Below are 17,687 nucleotides of genomic sequence, written 5' to 3' on the forward strand. Positions count from 1 at the left end.
AAAATAATATTAGTCGAGTTAAAAAGCCGAATAAAAGTTTATATCTCGTGAATTAGGACCGTAGAAAGGAAGTCGGACTTGCTTTATTATTTTCTAATCCAAGAGCACTAGGGTACTTAACACTTACGCTCTTTTAGCCCATCCTAAGCTTATTTAACTTTTTTATTAAATAGACTGAAAGGAACAGTGCCACGAAAAAGGAATCTATACCATAATAATTTAAGCTTTATTGAATTTAATACATCTATACACATATTAATCCAGAATCGCTTCTTTCATTTCTCAATCATTATCATTATCTTCCTCCTTTCTTAACACGACCCACTGAAAAAAACACAGTAAATGTTTAAAAGGACGATCCTTTTTTATTACGACTATATACATCGTATATACTTTATCTTTTTTCTTGGGTGGCACCAAATGATCCGGTAGCTGCACTGGAATCTCGTTACCATTTAATTTCACGTTGATCAAATGCATTCCCAAGGCAAACTCATCTCTATCCAAACAGCCATCTTTGTCTACGTCGGAAAGTTTCCAAATTTTGGCCAGGACGGAGTTGGGCAGCTTGGATTTCATAAACTCAGCCTAATCAAGGGACATTAAAGTAAGTCAAGAGGCATTACAGATATGCCTATGGCTACGTTTAAGATATTGACCCTGTATATATAAACTTACATAAATTAATGATTTAAGTACCTTTACTGTTGCTCCAGATAATTTACCATTGACTGGCACCAAACTGTCAAACAGCAAGTCATATGATGCTCGTTCTTTGTTCACTATCCATTCTGGTTCACCAAATCCAGCATTGCATCCTTCTCCACTTTTGTAACCAAATGGAGTCTGCTTTTCTTCCACGTTGTCGAACGCTCCACCTTTGACCTAAACCAAAATATTGCAGTGTAACTGAGACTAAGCGATTCAAAATTACTTCAATAGTTGGATATTCTGAGTTAGTTTATTTGGTTGGCAAGTTTAGGAAATTCAAATATTTATCAACTATCCTGATGTTTAAATTAGTTTTCCATAACTGTGAGACTAATCAAAGAACTACAATACTTAACAGCAAAAATAACGCTTTATACACTTTTCGGTATTTTTCCAACAAGGACGGTTTAAATTTTTGAGATTTTTTTGGGGATTTTTTCGATTTTGAAGATACTGACTTTGGCAGAGAAAATGTTTTCTGTCCTTGTGTGCTGCTGTTCTTAGCAATTACTAAAGCAGCACTCTACAACATATGCAATCCAAAACAATTCTAAGTTTCGGGAGGAAGTTTTGTAAGTTTTTGCATTCCAATCTAAACTTATTTCTTTTATCTATGAATTACTTAAAGCTGTAATTTTATTCTTACATCAAATATAGTAACGATTCATTGTATCCAAGCGCAGAGAAAAAATGTGTCATACGTAATTGATTATAGATTTAATGCCTCCGATAGAACACGGGGATTTTGAGAAGGGATGGACGAAGGAACAACAAGAAAAAAGGACGGAAGTGACACTGACGTATAGTACGTCGGTTGGAGAGGTGATATCTTTTTCATCCTTCATAAACGGTCGAACAAAAGTGATCTCGACTTTTAGCCCTAACTTTGATGGAAATTTATGAGCCCGGAAGAATTTTTATAGACTGGTTTTTACATTTACTGGCATGTATCATATATAAAACAGGCTGAAAAGGATCTCTGAAAAATCAATCTGTCAAATAAAAGCATTAAAATTACAATAATAATTTTAATGCTTTATTTCTCCAGGCGTATTTAAGTTTTTAAAACCAAATATTGTACTGATATTGTCTATTTACTAAATTTTGTGTTTCATTAATAAAAATTATACTACCTTATACAGAGTGTCTAAAATTTTATTTTAAATAATAATTAGCTATAAACGGCAATAACTTGTTTAATTTAAATGGAACACCTTGTATATTTTACAAGAATCAGATGCACAATTTAATTGTCTATCAAATTGTATTGTATCATATTTTACCTATGTCTTCAGGTTTCCGTAGAAAACGCATTTTCTTATAATTTAGACCTCAAAAATCAATATACCCATGGAATATTGACATTTTTGATTATTTTTAAACATGTAACAAATTTTTAAATGGCACAGATACTAATATTGTCGATATAGTTCGTTTATCTTATTAAAAAATAAAAAAAAATGTTTAAATATTTGTAAAAGAGAACAAAATAATATGATTCCAGTATTCAAACTACATTAATTGACTGTTTGCGTTGATTAATAATAATTGCTCCAAATACTAAAAACCTTAATTTTGTATGTGTATTAGACAGCGTGGTAAAAAGTAACACCTTAAAAATGTTATTTCATTTTTTGACGGATGCTTGGTATATTATTATCGTTTTTAGCACCTGTACATTTGTTGCTTTAAAAACAATCTAAAATGTCAATATTTCATGGGTATTTTGATAAATGAGGTCTAAATTATAAGAAAATAAATGCATTTTCTACGAAAACTTGAAGGGATAGGTAAAAATGGTATAATACAATTTGATGAACAATTAAATTGTGCATCTGATTCTCCTAAAACATACAGAGTGTTCTATTTAAATTAAACAAGTTATTGCCATTTAAAGCTGGAAATTATTTAAAATAAATTTTTAGACACTCTGTATGAGGTGGTATTATTTTTATTATTGCAACACAATAACTGATCAATAATTAAACTTCAGTAAATATCTAGTATTAAAAACTTTGATACCCTTGGAGAAATGAAGCCTTAAAATTTTTACTGCAATTTCACAAAATTGAAAATATTTAAAAAACGGTAAGGTTTAAGACTGATAAACCTTAATCAAATTTACCTTTATTTTAATCATAGAAATTAAAAATGTAATAATATACAGGGTGTTCCATTTAAAAAAATACAACTTTGATATTTTTTATTTATTTGGGATACTCTGTATCATGTAAAAATATTTTTAAATTGTAGCTCTAATAGTCCTTCAACGAACCCAAAACTTACAATTTGTAAAAATCTCATCGTTTAGCTACAATACTCCGTGTCGTTTGTGGTGAACAACCCTGTATACTCAACTATGAAAAGTATGTCGCCAAAAATCGCTTAAAGAAAAATTCTTTAGCTGTGCATAATTTGTTAAAATATGAAACGCCACTGTCTTTTCTCCTTTTTTAATTTCCGATTTCTGGAAAGCGCTACGATATTTCAACAGAGAGAGATAAGTTGCTGGGACTGGTTTCCTTCCAGTTTTCCGCGCGCATACGGCACAGAAACATTAATATAAAACGAACGATTGTCTTGTCAGAACAGGATATTTAATTTATGTATCTGATGTGTTTTCGACATTAATTACGTTTTGACAGGTGACAGAAGGTAACAGCGATTCGAGAGTGTCGATTTTCGCGTACACCCTCCTAAGATATTCGCGTTTACAGGTTGCGTCTCATGCATAATTCAGGAAATGCTTTAGACTGGAAACGAGTATAATTCGAATTTTAAAAGTTTCAGTAACTTACTTTAGAACGTTAGAAGGTTCGGAATATTGTTAAGAAGTTTATATATAACACGCTTTTGTTATACTTTGTATTGGTTTTGTACTATTTTTGATTGTTAAGAAATAACTTTTATTTTAGAAGAACTTAGAAGTTATATTTATTTATTGCCAAGATAAGAACGAAATAGAAAAAATTAAGCTTTGTTTCGGAGATACAGGGTGTAGAAATTTCATTTTTGTTTTGATTTTTTCCAAATAATTTCTAAACTAAATGTCATTTGGATGAAAATTGGTGTAGGGGTGGTTTTTTACATGAGAAATTGATTCCGATGTCAATATGACACCTACTTGTACGGGGCACCACCTACATTTTTTTTTCAATATAATTTCACTATCACTCCATTTATTCCTACCTGATCCATTTATCTACCACATTTTTGTTTCTTTTGATGCATCAACATTTTACTAGATCAACTAAATGTATTCAACGATAAAAATGAAACATATGAACACAAATGCCGTTTTATGTCATTCAGTAAGACCTTAAGCAATTACAAGAAATGCTAAACACATACCGGGTGTTGCATCGTCGGACGGGACATAGGAAATCCCATGTAAATTTTAATGGGGTCAATTATAAAAATTAAAGAATAACTTTAGATATTTTTGATTAGCTCGTTTACGAGTTATCGCCGATTTTTTTTAAATATTTCTCCTTTCTTATGGCCCTGTATTTACTTATGAGCACCAGTCAAGGTAAAAGATAACTGTCAAATGAAGTTGTCATTTCAGAAATTTACCTATTTAGTGCTTTATTATTATTGAAAACTCATTCCTACATCGGAAATCTTAAAGATGTATTTATAAATACAAATTAATATGAATTAAAGTAAAATAAAGTAATCAATTACAAGGTTAATTATAGTATTATTACAATATTCAATAACTTATTAATTTAGGTACTATTAAATGACAACTTTATTTGACAGTTATCTTTTACCTTGATTGGTGCTCATAAATAAATACAGGGCCATAAGAAAGTAGCCGTAAACGGGCTAATCAAAAATATCTAAAGTTATTCTTTTGAATGTAGGTTTTAGTGCTCTTCAATAAACCTAAATAGAATTATTCTCTAAAATAATTAGGGAAGCCAATAATTGATCATATTATAATTTACATGGGATTTCCTATGTACCGCTCGACGATGCAACACCCGGTATACGAGGCTCTAAGCCTTAAGCCATCGAAAAAAATAATGTGCACTCCCACGGAAAATCATAACAATGCTATAAAAATCGGAGAACTATTGGAATATGTAGCGGAATTCAATTATTCTATAGCTCTAATTTTTCGTCCAAATCATGCATTTTAGTTACTATAAATGAAACAATAGTTATTAATACCTCTAACATTGTTGGTGGACTTGTATCATGCGGTACCATGGCCATCAATTTTGCTATATCCTCCGATAACATTCTGTCAACTTCCTCCAGTAATTTAGGTTTATGCGGCTGAAACTTACTAAAATTGTACTTTGACAAGCTCTCCTTCATTTTTTCTACGTCAGGCAAATCCGTAACTGATATCTGTTGCTCTCGTCTGATCCTATCATAAATATGATCTAAATTCTTGATCAAATCTCTCTTCTTCTTTTCTTTACCGAAAATCGGAACTTCTTTTTCCAATTCCGCTATGATAAGAGCGTGTACTTTAGCTAGACGGGCTCTTTTGATCAGATCGTTTAGTTTTCTGAGCGCAGAGTTTTTGGGTAGACTCTGGAAATCCTTGAACAAATCTTGTGTTTCATCTTCGAATAGTTTTCTGTTGATGTCATACCTGTTAGAAAAATAAAAACGGTTTAGTAAAATAATCTTAAAATTATTTAAATATAATGGATTGTTATTTATTATTAGTGATGTATTGAACAAAAAGGAAGACTAGCGTTAGCTCTGGAAAGCAAAAGACCAAAACCGATCATCAGTGCAAGATTTACGCAAAATCAAGACCCATCATACAAGACTCTTGCGGTTTTACTGTTGCAAGGCCAAGACAAAGATTAATTATTAGATTAAGTCCAAGAAGAAGGAAACTTTGGTCTTGGTCTTGCATTTGTCTATCGTTATTTATTATTAACAGCTCATATTTCCAACAATATCGAAGAAAGAAATAAACTTTGAGGTATTGAGTTGCATGAATTGCAATATACAGGGTGGTCTAAACTTTATTCCGGATACTTCGGCAGCATATTCTGCAGATAAACAACGGACGAAAAGTAATTACTCTTCATATAAGTTAAAAAATATGTAGGTGACGCCCTCTACAAGCAGGAGTCATATTGACATCAAAAAAAATTCTCATGTCAAAAAACTCCCAGAAACCAATTTCCATCCAAATATTGACGTTACTTCAGAAATTATTTGGAAAAATCGAAATAAAAATTAAACTTCTACACCCTGTATCTCCGATACTAAGCATTTTAGAACATACATTCACACGGACTTTTTTACTTATTTTTATCTGCAGAATATGCGGCCAAAGTTTCCGGAATACAGTTCGGACCACCCTGTTTAATATCTATGTCCATGAAAAAAATTTGTAGGTTAACAGAAAAAAAAAATAAAATATTTGCTTTATTTTGAAATTTACTAGAAAGAACCATTTGTTCAAAACTACCTACCTATTCAAAAGATACCTTTACATTTTCAAACATTTACCTTTAGAAGCCCAAAGCCCAAATTAAAATAATTATTTTAATTAATCAACACCGAACCACAACCTGGACTAAAAGGGCGCTCTCTCGGAGGCGATTACAATTAATTCAATTAGTGTTTAATCAGCATTATTAGTGACCCTCTTCCTGCCAATGAAATAAACGTATTAAAGTGTCCGAAAGTCGGTAATTGGACGTAATTAATTGATGCTGCGGCCAAGTTGGTTCATCAATCATTATCGCGGCACCTTTCTCTGCTCCTGTATCCGAAAATGCCATCCATCGCACGGATCTGTTTATTTAGCGCGTCATTCTTTGTATTATTAATAACTAATAAATTAGGTATTGCTACATTTCATTGGGTAATATAAAAACAAGTCTATCTTGCTGAATTGCACAATCTATATACATTTTTATTCAATTTTCTGTCAATTTTCTTCGATGCCTTCTGTCGAAATAATCAGTTCTTGTTAAAGACACACCTTGTAGAAGAATGTAAAATCAATGGGAGGGGGGTTAATCACCAAGACCCAAAGATCTATTGTCTCCCTTTCCTGAGTTATAACTCATCATACAGTCTAGAACTCATTGTACATGAGAATTTTCCTGTTATAGAAGGAACAGGGTAATTTCTATTATCCACTGATAACAGATGTACTTCCTCCGAGGAATCTACCTCCTACGAGGGTATACACCCTTCCACGGTTAGGGTTTGGCCCTCCGTACCCTTCACAGTCGAGGAGCTTGTCTCCGGCAGAGGTACCCGTGAGGTGATGGCTGGAGAATCTGGTCTTCACTTTCTCCACCTCTTTAAATTAATCTCTCCTTAAACCTGATGCCGGTGTTGTCTGGCATCTATAATAGAGGATATCTCCCTTTCTCTATTGCCTCCTTGGATTTCAGGGCAATTCCTATTGTGAAAAAATGATCGTGGCCCTCCTCCCTCGAGTCAATGACTCGCCAACTCGATGTCCTTACACTGGAGTTCTGGCAAAGCTGGTGATACGTCCTTGCTTGGCTCTCGGTGTTGGACGGCTTTCCATCCTGGCTTTTTTCTCTTCTTGCCGGAGCAGAGGTGAGAGGTTCTGGCCATTGGTGGAGATGCACCACGCTGTTTCTTGGTTCCTTTCCAAAATCAGTGTATATAGTGTGTAAAGTGTTCTCGAATAGTTAAATTTAAATATTTTAAATAGTTTTTTTTCTTTATTCTTTGTATTTTTTTGCTTCCGATGACGGAAAGAGATAAACTTTCCGAAACGTTAAGCATTTTTTTTTGTTAGGCTAATTTGTATAACTGTAAACATAACTTCTGACAAGCAGTGTCCGTTTAGGTTTAACGCAGACGTGTTTACAAAAAATAACTATTTTATTTTGTAGATTTTCATGCAGTGCAGTGGCGAAATACCCATAAAGGATTTTTTTGGAGAGATGAATCTGCCACATAGGTATAGACATTTTTAGTGTTTATATCTTTTATACAATGTAAACGAAAAAAAAAAGGCAAGAGCGATGGTTTTGAAATGACGCTCGCTATCATGTTACAGGGAGAATGTCATTGATCGTCATTTCCAAACCAACTGGACGCCGTTTTTTTCGATCATACGGTACCCCCATGTCTGTATTAAATTCTATTACAAACTAATAGTGATGTTATGCTAGGACACTTCTATATTTAATAATTTCTTTAATTTTTTAGATATAGTTACTTCAAAAATAATAGAAATACAAAGTCGTTGTGTTCAGAACTCCATACCATATCGATTGGCCATATCAAACTATAAAACTAATATATAGCTTGTCGCGTTGTCAATTTTCCGTTTTATGACAACATAAATAAGCAGTTATCGTAACTTTTCACGAATTTTTCTCCGTTGTTGTTAATGTTGCGTTGATTGCCATATATAAATCATGAAATGCCTCCGTCTTAATGGAACGTAATGTTGTAAAATTAAAAGGCACCGAACGATTGGCCACGTTTGACATTACGAACGTTTATATAGTTGTGAAAATTAATTAGAAGCTAGGTAACGCTTTTTTTATTAGTTAAGGTCATGAAACAAAGGCATTAATTACCTCTTTATCTTAAATAACGATCGTTAGATGTGGCATTGAAATCGAGAAATACATGACAGTGTTGCGCTTAAGAAATATAAATTAAGTTAAGTGAATAACTGCAATCCTGTTGCTTTTAAAAATATGTTTTAATTGAACTTTACACTTAATTTATTTAACTACTTTTTACTTATCAAAGGGGAATAGATATTTGCGTTACACAGGGTATCTAAAGAAACTACTTTAGTTTATAATCGTCTGCTGATGATGCTAACATGGTTAGCGAAACGCGCGTCCAGTGTAAAAGTAAAAGTGTTTTGGTGTATTGTGGTGATTTAGTGTTTTTATTTTGCTATTAGATCAACATTTTGATAATTTTAGCAGCGTTTTTTATCTTTTGATTGCTTTTTAAAAATGCCAACAACTTCAACTACTTCAAACTATAAAGGCATTTTGAAAAAGCCTTTAAAAGATAAAAAAAACGCTGCCAAGACTATCAAAATGTTGATCTAATAACAATTTGACGTTTATACTATTACGCGAAAAGCAACTTTTTTCCAAAGCCTACCATGACTTCACTGAATCATCGTTTCTTGTTCACTATTAGTAATATCTTAATTATTAGATATTAATACATCTGGTATTATGGTATTCTGGTATTTCGTCGATTTTAAAATAAACTAATTGTTTCTATCTTATTTTTTTGTTAGAATGGGCCTATCAAGAGGGCTCCTGATACTGTATTGTATTATAGTACCCATTATCTAGGCAAAATTCTGTAAAAAAATCTATTTTCTTATTTTCCATAGCAGTTGCGCCACCTAGCGGCCATTTTACAAACTTGAAAATAATTTCCAGCAATTTCTCATAGCCCCTTTAGTTATAAATATTTTTTTCCGTAAGCCCTACGGCTAATACTTTCCGAGATACAGCCGAGAGCTATTCTTAGTGGGACACCCGGTACAGCGTAATAGGCTCTTAAGGATTTTCTAAGGATGTTACAAGAATTTCTTAAAACACAAAATATCACGTATTTGTATAGTACCTTAAGGGTTGATCCCAGAACGTTCCTATAAACACTCTGACTACCTCAGGCGTCTGCAGTACCTTGCCCAGTGACCACATCAGTGCCCCATATACACGCATCAACTGCTGATGGTCCACCATATCTGCCTAAAATTGCAGAAAAATAACAGTTAAAAAAAATCCTCGAAATATGCTGCCTGTAAATTTTATCGTTTAAGGAGGAAATCGAGTAGAAAATTAATTCACGAGCGGTGAAATATTAATAAATAAAATGTTTTATGCTTGAAAAAGCGAACTATTTAAGAAAAATCTACTCGAATTATCTGAATGGCAGATGGATCTCAAAACCGAGAACCGAACGAAAAATACCGAAATTCTATACCTTGTTGAGGATAATTCGGATTTTGTCGTCGTGACCGCGAAGTGCTTCGATCGAACGCCGGAATTCGTCGGAAATGTCCAGCTTGTGCGCGTCGAAAAGCAGAATAATGCGGTCCACTCGTTCGGCGAACCATTCCAGCACTCCAGTGAAGTCGTAGCCTCGGTCTATTCGCTGTTTTTCGCCTGGAAATGACGAAAAAAGATCAGTTATATAGTCCGTGGTCCTGGTCTCCCAATAGAATATTGTAGCAGCTAGAAGAAAGCTTAATTAAACAATTGTTATCAAAAATGCAATAATTTTCTTCTTTTTTAATTTGTTCTTTCTTTGATGTTGAGGGCAAATCCAGAAGAGAGCTGTTCGATATTCACTGGGACTAAACAGCAGAACTCATTGCCAGGACTTTTTCAGTTAAAATTAAAAATATTAACTCTTCCCTCCTTATTTATATTTGAATCCGTTTGCCTAATACATAAGTATGTATCAGCTTCTCAAGAAAAGCCATCTCAGGAACGCGGAGCAAGATCTTTATCTACCTACCCCACGCTCAGAGTTAGTTAAAAGTTCAATATTATACAACTCGAAAAAAATGCACAATCACCTGCCATTTGAAATCAAATCCATAACATCATTTTCTTCATTTCGCAAAGCATTGAAATCTTATTTACTAGACAAGGCTTTCTACGCCGTAAATGGCTTATATTTTGATAATCGAATTTGATCTTGTAAACACTGGTCTAATATTTTCTATTACTATATTCACTATAAACTTACTAAATATTTTTGAATCCTAATTTTATTTCTTTTTATTCTTTGACATTGTAAACATTTATAAATGTTTATTTTAAAATCTGTAAAACAACATCACAAGATAGGGGTAAATAACAAATTTTAGTACTGCAGAGAGATAATGTCAAAAGATACCGGTTTAAAAAAATTAAGATTAAAGTTAATTCACCGACTTTTAAGGTATAAAATTCAGTAAGTGTTATTACTAATAAAATACTTTATTTTATTTATGTTGTGTTTTATTTATTCCTTTGCAATATTATTTTTTTTTATTTGTACATAAGTTATATTGATAAATGTAATAGTAAATGCAGGAAGTTGCTTGAGCTTGAAAGTAAGATATCTTTTTTATACATTTTTTTTTGGTATGTGGTGTTTTGCTTAAAATAAATTCTTGCTTGTTTTGTATATTAACACATACCGTAATTTTTTTTAATAAAATAACTGGATTAATTTTTTTCAGTTTCATATAGTATTTTTTTCACAATATTTTGAAATCACTTGTCACTCAAATTTTAAACATTAATTTTCTGCTATGCGTGCCAATTGTACCAACTTATTTCTTTGTATAATAAAGTAAACTGCTTTGAAATCAAAATGACAGACACATCTATCACTGTCAAGGATTTTGACGCTGGACAGACTATACTATGTTTAAGCTTGGGACTTTTTTAGCGCATTTAATAAAATTTTTAAATAATTATTAAATGTCAATGGTTTTCTTTATTTCCTAGTTTCTTACTTCAAACAGATCTTCCTTAAGACGAAACAAATGTTATCAAGAATGTTTAAATTGGCCCCCCTCTCAAAGTCACAAAGCTATTAGAGGCATCTAGTTTTAAAGTCCTTAAACTTGTAAAACGATAAGTTTGTCCTTTACGGAGAACAAAGCCTTAACAGTAATCTCTCTGGAGGACATAAGGAAATACTTTTCGGTCCTCAAGGAATGCTTCTCCACCGTGTACCTTTTAAGCGTTTGACACTTTAAAATACCTTTCGTCAAAGGGATGCCTGTTGTTCGTGAATATATCGCTTAGGGGAATTCTCAATGTCAATGTGTCTGAATATGGATACTTCACCACAAAAATAAAACAGGTAAAATCATCTTAAAACGTATTTAACATGCAAGAAACGCAACATTTTTCTTTCAGTGTATATTGAACTATTCCTGGGCCTAAAATATGTACATACCACAAAGTTTAGACAGGATTTTGAAACTTTAAAAAACGCTTTAATCTAAAAAAGTACCTATAATATTTTTTAAATGTTTACTTAAACTAAAAGCTTTTTCTAACGAACTATCTAGGTATTTTATCTAAATTGTTTTCTATCTGGTCGTCGATACTTACCTGCAAGAATACCGGGCGTATCTATAATGGTCATTCCTTTCAAAACTGGAGACTTGAGTAGAGAGCATTGGAATCGGTTAAGGAACGCGTTGCCGAACGCCGATAGAGGTCTGAATTGCCTTTTTGGATCCACTACAAGGGCATTGCCTGGAATTACTCCATCGTTTTCACCTAGAATTATAAAAAAACATTAGATTTTTACATACGCGGTGTCCCAAATAAGAATGCACACTACAGAGACCTCGTAAACCTCGTAAGAAGAGATACAATGATGAGTAAATTAGAGAAAAGTTGGGCAATGCTGAAATCGAAATCTAGAAAATTTCGATTATCACATACCCCATTATTTTTTGGAGAAAAATTTTTATTTTTGTTTTTTTCTGATTTGGCATTAAAAATACATACAACCCTAAATTTTCACCCTTTTACCATCAACCCCTATTTTTAATAGGGGTTGTTTTTTAAATTTCTTGTTACCGTACTCTTCCGAAACGCCTTGACCTTGTAAACCTCGTAAGAAGAGATACAATAATGAGTATAGAAAAGTTGGGCAATGCTGAAATCGAAATCTAGAAAAATCCAATTATTACATACCTCATTGGACAAAACTTTTTATTTTTATTTTTTATGATTTGGCATTAAAAAATACATACAACCCTAAATTTCCACCCTTCTACCATCAACCCCTATTTTTAATAGGGGTTGTTTTTTAAATTTCTTGTTACCATACTCTTCCAAAACGGCTTAACCGATTTTGATGAAATTTTATATGTATATTCACTAGGTCTAAGAATAGGTTGTTATCTATTTTTTATACCCCCTAAATGATAAGGGTGACCCACCCCAATTGTTTTTAATTTTTTTATGATTTGGCATTAAAAATTTCATACAACCCTAAATTTTCACCCTTCTACCATCAACCCCTATTTCTTAATAGGGGTTGTTTTTTTAATTTTTTGTTATCATACTCCTCCGAAACGGCTTAACCGATTTTGATGAAATTTTAAATGTATATTCATTAGGTCTGAGAATAGGTTGTTATTTATTTTTTATACCCCTAAATGATAAATAATCCCCCCCCCCAATTGTTTTTAATTTGTTTATGATTTGGCATTAAAAAATGCATACAACCCTAAATGTTTACCTTCCTACCGTCAACCCCTATTTTTAATAGGGGTTGTTTTTTTAATTTTTTGTTACCATACTCCTCCGAAACGGCTTAACCGATTTTGATGAAATTTTAAATGTATCTTCAATAGGTCTGAGAATAGTTTGTTTTCTATTTTTTTATACCCTTAAGTGATAAGGGTGGTCCACCCCAAATTTTTTATTTTTATTTTTTTATGATTTGGCATTAGAAAAAAACATACAACCCTAAATTTTTACCCTTCTACCATCAACCCCTATTTTTTATAGCGATATAAGTAATTCAATAATTTGAATTTAACAACAAATTGTTTTTAAAAATTGTTAGAATACCTTAAATTAAAACGTGAGTATGATTGGGTATACAGGATGGTGACAATTTCGATGCTCAACATTGGCATCTTAAAAACTACAAGAGATACGAATTTGGTTAAATGGAACAAAAGTTGCGTAATTAGAAGTTTGACAAACACCTATGAAGAAAACCCCGGTATCTTGATTAGTTTTGGATTTATGTAAAAAAAAATGAAAATATTACGTTCATTTTAAATGACAATATCTTCAGAACTACTGAATCTATTGTAAAGTAAGTTGGTAGTTTTATATTTTTGACCTTCTCCAATTAAATGCCGTGTTCAGAAAATTTCTAAGCATTCTAGATTTCGCACAACAACAGTCAAGTTTTTTATGGCCGCTATTTTGGATTTTTATACTATTAGGTAGAGCCAAAAAAAGTCTATACGATGGTATCTAATTTTTATGTAAATTCACTAAAAAATAGATTTTTTTAAAAATTCGCCTAAGATCAAGTCTGCCTTGGAAATCCAATTAACACTTTATATGTCAGCAAGTTATTTTTTGTTTATTCTATTAAGTGTCAAATCTGGACGCACAAAAATTGTATAGTAGAGTTCAATACAGGCCAATACAGAACCTAAAATATAATTGTCAAGAATGCCAGCCCAGACGATCAAAGAATATCTTATTTGTGGTCTGGTTTCTCTAATTAAATGAGGATATTCTTTTGCGTAATGTAATTTTTTTTCTCTAAAATGTACCACAATTTGTAAATAAAGATTCATGCGGCCATAATATTTTTCTAGAAAAAAGGGGCTGTCTTGAACACTTTCCCGGAACCAATTGCAAAATTCTAGTCTTCTCTCGAGATCACCAGCACGTAAGTTTGGTACACCTTTAAATTTAAAGTTGTGATATTTATGTTTTTTGATAATTTTTCTTCCAACTTACGTCGCAATAGATACAGTAGTTGTGAAGATATTGTCATTTATAAAAAAGTATTTTAATTATCAACCAACATCGAACTCGCAACCACATAAATACCCCATCCTTCCACCTAGTCTAGCCCTTTACTCTCTCCGAAATAAATACAGAAACCTGTAGTTACACTAACCATACATCACCGCAATAAATTTGTCCGTGGTCGGTTCGGGACCGATCCGCATCCCGGGGAACTCCCTCTCCAGCAGGTATCTGATGAAGGTGGTCTTTCCTGTGGAATATTGTCCAACCTGCAACGGAAAAGGCAGTGAAAAGGTGGAGATAAATGCGCTGAATTAAGACAGGGCCCGGTGTTTTAGAAAGGATCGAGCGTTATCGAGGACGATGTATAAAACATTCGGTCTCAGGCTTGAAGGATTTAGAAAAATGGCCCGAGAAATATTTCTCGAAGCCGGTGGATTTTCGGAGAAGGCAGATATATTTTTTGTGTGTATTTTTTTTTGTCTGAGAGAAGCACAGTGCTTGATACATTTCACATTTCTTTCGTTAACGATATAGGATATAGGAATGATTAACATGAAAACTAGAATATTATATTTCTCCTAAACCCGTGGTGATCCGAACTATATTACGGAAACTTCGGCAGCATATTCTGCAGATAAAAATAAGTAAAAAACTGCGTATAAATGTATGTCTTAAAATGGTTATTTTTGGAGATACAGGGTGTATATAGAAGTTTCATTTTTATTTCGATTTTTTCCAAATAATTTATGAAGTAACGTCAATATTTGGATGAAAATTAACCCATATACCTAATAATAGAAAATAAAAATCACCTATATACCGATCTCTAATATTTTTCGTGATAAAAAGTAAAACATTTGTAAAATTTACAAAAACATGATCTCAAATAAGCATTGGTAAAATCATGAATTGAGCATTATTTTAAAGTTAAAATTTGGGTTATAGATGGAGGAAAGTCGATATATTCGACTTGTTTAAAAGCAACCAATTGGATATCAGACGGGAAGATAAAAGTTATAAAGTTGCTCAAAAATAAACACGATACTATTGATAGATATAGATTTGAAAAGCAATTTAATTAGTCTTGATTTTTTTAACTACTTATAACGATTTACTAAGACTAAAATTGATTGGACTAAAAATTAAATACTTCGTCAGTAATTACCAACAAAATTAGCGGCTTTGCATCAAAATCGGCATCGCTTAGCGGGGCAGAATGGAACTCGTTGAACAAGTAATGCTGCTCCAAAGGTAAAAGCTTATTCTTATAAATGCTCTTCAGTCCATCCACGACGTTCAGAAAGCATTCTGGGTGCGTTTCGGGCACTTTATTTAACCAACTGAACATTGTTTCGATTTTAGCGTTGAGTTTTCATGAAAAATGTTTTAAATTGATTGAATTATTGACGGATTTGTCAAAATACTCGTCAAAAGCCTTGAGTGACTTTGATAGTTATGACAGCAACCTAATTTTAATAGGGTTTAGTTATGGTTAAAGGTGTATTCCGTTGCTTACCTTGGTTATGGTTATAACTGTCACCCGCGCGAGAAGGTTCACTAACCAGCGCGAGAAGGCTGGATTTTCTGGTTTTGTTTGTCAATCAATGTCATTTATGTGACAGAAATCAAGCAAATATTGGAAGTTCGAGTGAAATTCTCATTTAATTTCTAAAATTTGTAATAATATTTTGTATTTACATCCAAAATCAATGAAGGTAGGTAGTAAAGGTAAATAAATTTTATTAACTAAATAGAATGGCTTTTTAGGATCATTTAAACTTATCATGCAGCCATTATCTCTTAAAGTCAGGAACGTTTAAAGAAAACATGAAAAACAAGACAACAAGTTATCGTGAATGTTTTGTAAGCTATAAAAATATAAATATTGAATAGATTTGTTTATTTATTATTGATCTGTTTTAATATTGGACCTGCAAATCTGCACTTGAGCTGTCTAACGAGTTTAACAGTTTATTAATAAAGTACTTTTCAATATTAAACTCCATTGAAAAGAAGAAACAAACGTAAAAGCAGAGAATAGGTACATTAAAAATGCATAAAAGATAAATTTTATAATAGAAGTATTAAAATTTAGAAAACGTCAACATTTGACGTTTCCAGTATTTTACCAAACCGTTCCGTATCAAAACGGTGTTTTTCAGGAATTGAAACGGTGTTTCTCCATGAAAAAAACAGTCGAAAAAGCGAATTTATGGTTAGGAAAAAAAACAAATGGAGTCCTACATCAAAAATTGAACAAATAATCAAAAAACATGTCACATTCCGTTGCTTTTAACTTCATAGCTTTTAACTTCATAACTTCATAGCAGTCATAGCAATTCTTGGTCTATAAAATTACTCACTCCACAAAAAAAAATTGTACTGGCGTAAAAAAAAAGTGTTGCGACGCTACTGACCTCTTTACAGTTACAGTTTCTTTTTATTTTTTGTAGCTTTAGAAGTAATGTCAATCCACTTTTAATTAAAATTTAATTTACTTTAAAATGACAAACTCTAATATCTCTTATTTGTCTTTCTTGTTTTGTTTTGGCGACAACTTAAATGCAACTGCTTATTCTTCGTCGTTTCCAAAGTTAAATTGTATAAACAAACTTTAACCGATATTAATCTACTACAGTAAGCAGCAGTGGCGTCGCTTGGATTTTTGAAGGTTGTACTAAAAAAAGAACAAAAATAAAAAAAAACAGATTTAATAAAAAATTAGGATTGGCTAAGGTTTTTAACATACAAATGTTTGTTATTCTTTAATTATGTTTAGTCATATTATGGAATATGGGTTCGATTATTTTTTTTATCATCATCATTATCATCATCATTTTCAGCTTATTCAACCATTTCCAATTATGGTGTAGCCTCCCTCACATATTTAGATACTCTCTTTGTAGTTGGACCCATTGTAGTCTATTGTTGCTAATTTCCTAATATCATGGTCCCATCTCAGTTTCGGTCTTCCTCTAGGTCTCTTAATTCTTGTGTTAAATAATAAATAATGTTGTTAATAAACACCTCTGTCTCCTCAAAGAACCCCTCAGCAGATTGAAGTGGTTGATTTCAGTTTTGAAACTGCTTTGAAAAAACAGGGAAACACCAAAACACCTCACCATTGTGTCTGCCAAGACGACAACCATTCATGCCAAAAACTTTGGTACGACTGATATCGGAGATGGAGAACTAACCTCTGTAAAACCGTCTCTTATACTGGCTTTTGTCAAAGCCCTGAGACTGCATGATAAATTTTACCTCAAGAAATAAATAAAAAATTGTGTTAGATTTGTTGAACTTAAAGCAGAGTCCTTTACAGTATTAACATTTTTGTGAAAACTGCATAAAACTTTTGATTAAGTAATTAAAGACTTGAATCCACTGTCCCATTCCTAGTGCCGCCACTGGCAACTAGACGCTAGCGCCGGTCTATCAGCTTATCGGCGAACTTAACTTCGAAATTCCTGCGGTGCGCTGTAAAGA

The 17,687-nt window shown here is 32.4% G+C and overlaps 2 protein-coding genes across 3 annotated transcripts in view; one reads left to right on the top strand and one right to left on the bottom strand.

The window, feature by feature from the left end:
• LOC115881660 (netrin receptor UNC5C) overlaps window positions 1-17,687 on the top strand; it is a 452,006-nt gene that overhangs the window by 349,506 nt on the left and 84,813 nt on the right. The window lies entirely within an intron of this gene.
• LOC115881661 (EH domain-containing protein 1-like) lies at window positions 208-15,633 on the bottom strand. 2 transcript variants are annotated; one of them, XM_030899234.1, is made up of 9 exons: window positions 15,367-15,633; window positions 14,350-14,467; window positions 11,793-11,963; window positions 9,658-9,839; window positions 9,295-9,422; window positions 4,891-5,323; window positions 700-885; window positions 394-588; window positions 208-324 (listed from the first exon to the last, which is right to left on the bottom strand). In XM_030899234.1, exons 1-9 carry the CDS (start codon window positions 15,547-15,549, stop codon window positions 283-285), a joined length of 1,638 nt encoding a protein of 545 aa, XP_030755094.1. In that variant the 5' UTR covers window positions 15,550-15,633; the 3' UTR covers window positions 208-282. The 2 variants fall into 2 exon arrangements, with proteins under 2 accessions (XP_030755094.1, XP_030755095.1); XM_030899235.1 differs by having other exon boundaries at window positions 383-588.

The sequence above is a fragment of the Sitophilus oryzae genome, unplaced genomic scaffold (assembly GCF_002938485.1).
Source record: "Sitophilus oryzae breed Bouriz unplaced genomic scaffold, Soryzae_2.0 scaffold_172_pilon_pilon, whole genome shotgun sequence".
Taxonomy (NCBI): domain Eukaryota; kingdom Metazoa; phylum Arthropoda; class Insecta; order Coleoptera; family Curculionidae; genus Sitophilus; species Sitophilus oryzae.